Here is a 7,408-nt window from a genome sequence, read left to right on the forward strand (position 1 = left end):
AAACGTTCACTCATCACTTCATACGCTACTACAGGCTAAACTAAACTTCCAATAAAAAAATGATAAATTACAAAAAAAATATTCATCTATTTTCACACAACTTTCTCGCTGACAAATTTTGTCTGACCAAAAAATAAAAAAAAATCCTCGCTTACTACTTTTTTCTTGTCATTGTAAACGCTATGTAAAATGTAAACAATAATCAAAATTATTTCGAAATTTTTTTTAATATTTAAAAATGTAACCAATAGATTGCCAATATTAAGAGCTTTAATTTGACGCATCTTACAGAATTGTACGACATTGGCTTCACTTTTAAATCGCGAGAGGAAGCCGTAAAGGTCACTGATTTTCGCAGTCTGTTTTCATACTCCGCCGGGACAGTTTAAACACAGCGAGACTGACTTTTTCATGCAGGTTAGTAGTCCGCGGCCAAGTCTACGGTTAAAAAAACACAGCTAGACTGACTTTTTCATGCAGGTTAGTATCATTAGCACGTCGGTGACGCGAACCGAGGATTTTTACCCTCTACCAAAACGCTCAACGCGCCTAAAGAAGTTTTCACTTCAATAAAGCGTTTACAAAAAGTATTGTGAACAAATCTTTTTGGAATATCTCAATATAACTGTTATAAACATATTTTTGATCCAGAGAGTCCGTAGGCACATTGAAGAAGCAGGATAATAATTTACTTTAGTATGAGTGTTTTTAGGCGGATCCTTAGTATGGTTATATATATATATATATTTTTTTATTTGCAGAGTATTATTTACTAATAATAAAATATTAATCCATAACATTTGGTCTGTTTTTATTTTTGTTTTATAATTTAGAATGTCATACACATTTCTTAAGTCAAAAAACTATGAATATTACTCGTAACTTAAATGTTTTGTTTAGCTTAAATCCCTTACACAAAAATGATTGATTTTATAAATTGAAAAACTTAAATAAAAGTAAACTAAATGTCAAGAATTAATATCTTGTCACGAATAAAAATATTATTTTAATATAAAAATAATATAATCATATTTAAGATCCACATAAAAAAATATATTCTATATTATTGTCTTAGTCTTGATATAGCTACAAATCCTATGAACGGTATAACATTTCTATAAAAGCAATATTGTCATAATCTAGTAAAATATTTAATGGTCTACAAGCTTCGTTTTTCATGAGAAAAAAAATATTAGGTGTCTGGCTTTATTCGGGTACAACTTGTTTTAATTAAAAACGTTTAGAAAGTTTTCAGTTTTATAGCTGTTGTTTTATTTGTATTCAATAAGGAAGTTTTGTTTATAATTTGCCGTTATATCTGCAGATTAGCAATTACCGGTGGCTTCGCACTCAATTTCGTAGGCTTTGAACATGTATGAACACTACTGGTTCGTTTGAATTATATTTTCCACGTCAATGATGAGTTTGATCAATGTGAATGATGAAATGTTAAAGAGATGAAAATGTCCTTACAGGGAGAGACAAGTTTAAATTGGAAACATGTTACGTTATTGACAGACTTAAAAGTGAACTACTATACTAAAAAAAACACATTCTAAAATACTTTATAGATTTTCAGTTTTTTTAACCTTTCAAACAAACAACCATCAGTCATTGTAGAACATGCAACAAAACTGCAAACCCTTTACGATAGTGATCTGGAGTCACCATTAAGAAGTGAATGCGTACACGTTTAGAAATTAATCGAATTTAATAATGTCATATGCACACCTCTTTCTATAAGGAAGTTGCTCAGAGAACAAAACTTGTAGAATACGCTTCCTAATGTATATATAACTCTAAGGATGTATTTGTGTCAGCAACTGCTCCGCAAACAGGTAATTTTCGTCGTTGAAGAAAATTAAGTCATATCTACATTCTATTCTCAAAGAAGAAATATTGCTTAACAGAAAAATAGAGAGCGGGGATGTCGGATGTATTCTTTTTGTCCCAACTTATTGTCTTCCTTTGCATTTTGCAACATTTAGCTTTTCGTCACTGCTAAATTAACCAAGACAAAACTATTCAGAATTAATATAACTTAAATATTTCATCTATACTGGTACAAAAACTACAGTGAGAAAGATCAATTAAATTGAAGAAGCAATACAAAAAAAGAGAACAGCTAAGCAGCATGATGAACAGCCAAAACCTACAACTATGTAAATAGAGTACAAAATCAAAACAACATCTTAACCTATAGTAACTAGTAACCATAATACTAACTCAGGTTATTTAGAAGTAACTATTTTAAAAGTTCTTCATAGTGTAAAAAGAAAATAGCAACTAGCAAATAGAATAATGATTTCGATGAGAAGTTTAGCAATTAAAGCCTTAACTTGTAATAGGTTGACAAATTTTAACAACATACAGGTAAGAATAGTTAATTTCTTGTATATAAGTAAACCTAGGCCTCTAGACCATAGGGATAAAAAATAGCTTACAATAAATTATGCTCATTTTAGTTCTATGATATATATGGAACAGTTGCACTTGTTGACAACATTTTAGTGCCTGATGTCATGTTAAATTACTTGCTCAACAGGAATATAAGTTTTTTTTATGTTAACTTTAGCCATATCATAATAGTTGTTTTTCAAAAAATGCTTATAAATAAATTTAAAAAAGGAAAAAAATATTTGATGTTGGAAAGGTTAAAAATGTATAAACTATAAAAGAAATTAGTCTAGTAGTTGAATTGCCTGATAGTAACGGCTCCGGCCTTCAGTGTGGTACATTGATGGTAAAACATTCCTCTATACAGCCCAGTACCAATTAGTAACATTTAAAATTCTTAAAGCCTGATTACTAATGCTTGAGAGCCATTACTAATGCTATGGATAATGTTTACTTTAGCCAAATTACCTAAAACACAAGAGTTTAAGCTAGAAGAATAAGAATTTCATTTTAAGGTAATTTAAGTTTTTCAGTGTGGACAAAATGAAAAATATAACCCTTTTAACACAACAGACATATGCAATTTGGAGTACAATGAGCGCCAAGTGCTAAATCAGCCATTAACTGTATGTTTTTATAAACAAAATCATCTTATAAGGGTACAGCAATAATTTTAAGATGAAAAATACTTTAGTAAAAAAATTAAATTTGTATTTTTGATAACAACTATTCTTTGGCAGTAAGCACATAGAAAAAATATGTATTATAAAATAGAAAAAAAGTTCATTACGAGTTCTTGCAAAACCTGAGTCAGGCGCATTTCCGATAGATACCATACAAACCTCAGATCACTTTGGACGATCCCACAAGCACTTATGTCGGCTTGATATGAACTTTTATTATCAAAATATCATTGTAATGGAAATACTTTTGTTCTTTTGAGTCGTAACCTCCTTGATTTCACTATAATTATTCATTTTCACCCAAAGCTGGCATGACGGCTGCTGTCTGTTATGACTAATACGATGTTGATTCACAGCTACAAGATCATGTGATGCACAGCGCATATGTAGAACAACGAAATATTGCTCAGCCAATAAATATGAAATTAACAGCCGGAGTGGAAAATTACAAGTTTCGTGTCATGTTAACCTATTGCAATCATCCTCTTGAAGAAAAAAATATAAACGCATTAAAAGTGGATTACTGTATACTTTCATTTCATGGAGCATTATTTTCTTGTTCTACATTTGTAGAGCATCACATGATCTTGTTGTGGCTGTGAATCAATGTGGTTTGTCTTTGGATTCCAGGAACCAATCAATCAAGATGAAGGAACTCAAGTCTTTAATAGCCAAAGACCGTTTTAACTTCACCCCAGGCTCCTCCGAGGTTTTAGTCTACAGAACCCCTGGCCCTTTGTAGGTCTCTCACTTTGTAACAATGATCTTTGGGAATATCCAGCCTTAAGAATCATGATACCTAGAAAGTTCTGATCTCAGAATTAATTGCTCTGTAGAAGACATTGGGAATTTAAACCACCATTCTCTTCTTGTGCATTATGGGCCTAACTGAAAATCGTTTTAGTTTGTAGCCTAATATGTGAGATAACTAGTACAAATTCAAATTTAACATAATTATTGCTGCTGACATTTTTAATAGGATTTACATGTGCTAATTTTGTATAAATTATTTAAAATACTTTCAGTCTTGCAAATAAATAATTATGCCCTTCAACTGATTCTGAACTAGGCTATGTTTAATTTGGTACTATAATTAATTAATTTTGGTTATACATAGATTTAAGATTTCTGTGTTTTACCAACAATCCATAGTTTGTAAAATCTCCATTTTTGTGTTTTGTTTTAACATGCTCCGAATTTTTTCAGAAATAATCAATTATAGCCTACTTTGTTTTTTGGCCTCGACTGAGCTATATTTGGTCTGAATATTAATGAACAATTGTTTAGTTTTAGTTACTAATACCAATTAAAATAAAACATAGTAAATGATAGAATAGTTAAGTATGTGTTAGCCGAAAAAGTTAGTCAGGGAATAATAAAATAAAAACTAGAAAATATTGTTTCTTTCTAGCTTTATAAATATGAATCCAGTCATGTTGTTCTGAATCCAATTATTCTAATGTTGTTTCACTTGCCATATGAAGATGCATATGAAGGGCCTGAGTTGCTGGAAATGCACATGAAGGACATTCTTTATCTATATTACGCATTGTCTGCGTTGTGACTCCACAGTCGCAGGATTCAATGGGAGACTGAGTCCACTGGTCGGGCTAACAAATTATGTATTAGAGACCAAAACCAAAACTTAGTATTGTACTTCAGTACATCTAAAAGTAGAAAAAACCTGGTTTTACTATTATAAGTAATAATTGTAATAAATTAATATTAAAGGTAACATTTTCCAAGCTATAAATCATTATTATTGTTTATAGTTTCAAACACGTGGAGTCTCGTACAAAAATAGTAAACTAGTTGAAGATGATAGTAAGTACACAGAATTTGAGGTATTTCATAATCCGGAAGAATGGAAGTATGTGGAGAGGTTGTTGCCAATAAAATGGATACCAGACCCAAAACCAAAAGAAAATTATCCTTCTGGATGGATTCCACAAAAAGGTGCAGTAAGACTTACAGTTACCTAAATTCTAAGCCATTCTGTTGTACACTAACGTTCTAAATAATATGTCAGAGTTTCAATACTATATAACATGTATGATAATCAGTGATGCCATTGCTAATTTAGCAATACTGGAATGCTTAAGTTGCATGGGGATAGGTCAATACAGAATCCCTCCTCCTAAATAAAAAAAAAAACGGGTTAATACTAATTTTTCACTAATAACTCACTTAACGTGACGATATCAAAGTATTTTCCTTCTTGGGTACTACATAGAAGGTAGCACTAGTCAAGATACCTCATTTCTTACTGGTTAGAATGTTATAACATTAATTTAAATATATCAGATGCTATTGCCTTCTTTATATTTATTGATATTTGTATTTATTGTATTGAGAATTATGTATCTTTACTGTATAGATTTCATTCCTCATTTTCCCGTGATAATGGAATCCAAATAAATTGAAAATTAAAGAGTTTAACATGTAGATGTTAAACTCTCTTTTTTGTAGATGTTAAACTACAAAATTTTACTGTAGAGTAAAATTGTGTAGTTTAAATTTAGTATAGAAAGTAGTTGTTTTTATTCTAGATAATTCTACAACACTTAGTAAGTAGAAGTAGTAGTGTGTTTATACTATATTAATATACAAGGATGTCACCAGCAAGGGGTCTAAGGGGACCCCCTCAAATTTTCAATTTTCTAAATGACTTTTTTTATTATTTAAATAATTCAGTATTACTATAATGGCTCTTACTTTAACTCATTTTACTATGCAGCCTCATAAAGCCTGACTTCTGTATATTATGACGAACTCTTATTTACAGAGTTTCTCAACAGGTGTGATTTTTGTTTGCTGAAAAATCTTTCTCAACATTGAAACGGGTCAAGAGCTTTTTTATACAAAATAGAGATTGAACAGTTGACTACTTGCCTTACTCTCTGTCTACTACAGGAAAATCAGTTTCTCCAGAGCAAGTACTAGATACCATGGTTTTGAAGTCAAGAAAAATTTTTATTTTTGTAAAAACTTTTACATATTATCATTTCTCACTGTGCATGTTTATACTATGTACTGTGTTTTGCAGACAAAATTGTTGGTTTTGTAATTACATTACTACATAAGTTTAATAAATTTAAGTTATTAACCCTGCACAGCCTACTAAAGCAGTGCCTCAACAATTATAAATATCATTCTTAAATACAATCTATTCAAAGACGTAAAATCTTTGTGCAAAATTCCCTATTGTGCTTCTTAAACTTGAACGTTTCACAATTTTTTCTTGCCCCCAACATTTTTTCCTGGCTACGTCCTTGTGATATATAGTAGTAATGAATTTGTAATAGACCACACATAATTGAATCAGGTAGAAATGGGAATTTGAGCGGAAAAGAGTGGTTCAGTGTAATATATACAATACGTCTATTTTGTAACGTAGACCTTTGACACTATTTTAAATTCTTTACTCTAAGTCAAATTGTGTTAAATATTTATGAAACGGAATGGTTATAGAAATAGAAAGGATACCAGGATTTTGGATATTAACCTTCATAATATGTTTAAAGAATGAACACTACATTTTGAGGATTAGAATCCATCGTCTTCAAGTGTCAAAAAATTTAAAGATATAAGAAGAGGATAGATTCCAATTCTTGAAACTAAGTATTTCTTTTTTTGTTAAAACAGTTAAAATTATGGGTGCAACTTTAAGTATACACTAGTTTTTAGGCATACAACTGGTTTAAGATGTTTTTCAATTTCAGCGGACCCAGAAAAGACTCCATATTTTATTGAAAGAACAAAGAACCACATGTTGCCCGTATATCTGAAACTTGGACAGCGTAGAATGCAGCAGCATACCAAGATCCGCAAAATAGAAGGAGACATCTGGAGATTAAGTGAAGAACTGGTGCAATACATTAAGCCACTCATGGGATATACTTCTATTGGAGTCAAAGTTGAGGAGCTGAGGAGAACAATTACACTTCGAGGAGATTTTGTTGCATATACAAAAAAATTCTTAATTGAAAAAGGATTTTAAGGAATTTGTACAATGCAAACAGTTATTTGTTAATTGTATGAATGGATGTTTAATAAGTAAACCTGTAAAATATTTGTAGAAGAGGCAAAATAAAGAATAGCTAAACAAATATATAGTACATGTATGTCTGAATTTCACCCTATACAAAAACTCAAATAAATACATGATGAAAGTCACACACAGTATAGCATTATCTGTTGAGCATTTGAGATAAGTATTTATTCTCATATCATCATTAAATGTTGACAATCTATTTTCAATTTCTAAATATGTATGGAACTCCTGGCAATGATACGTTAAGGATTTTCAGTAGAGGAAAGAGTTAACA

At 30.6% G+C, this 7,408-nt stretch overlaps 1 protein-coding gene across 1 annotated transcript; it reads left to right on the forward strand.

The window, feature by feature from the left end:
- Positions 1-2,012: 2,012 nt before the first annotated feature.
- LOC124357689 (probable 39S ribosomal protein L49, mitochondrial) lies at positions 2,013-7,191 on the forward strand. The gene is made up of 3 exons (XM_046809680.1): positions 2,013-2,373; positions 4,853-5,036; positions 6,803-7,191. Exons 1-3 carry the CDS (start codon positions 2,302-2,304, stop codon positions 7,078-7,080), a joined length of 534 nt encoding a protein of 177 aa, XP_046665636.1. The 5' UTR covers positions 2,013-2,301; the 3' UTR covers positions 7,081-7,191.
- Positions 7,192-7,408: the final 217 nt, after the last annotated feature.

Source organism: Homalodisca vitripennis, chromosome 3, assembly GCF_021130785.1.
Source record: "Homalodisca vitripennis isolate AUS2020 chromosome 3, UT_GWSS_2.1, whole genome shotgun sequence".
NCBI lineage: Eukaryota > Metazoa > Arthropoda > Insecta > Hemiptera > Cicadellidae > Homalodisca > Homalodisca vitripennis.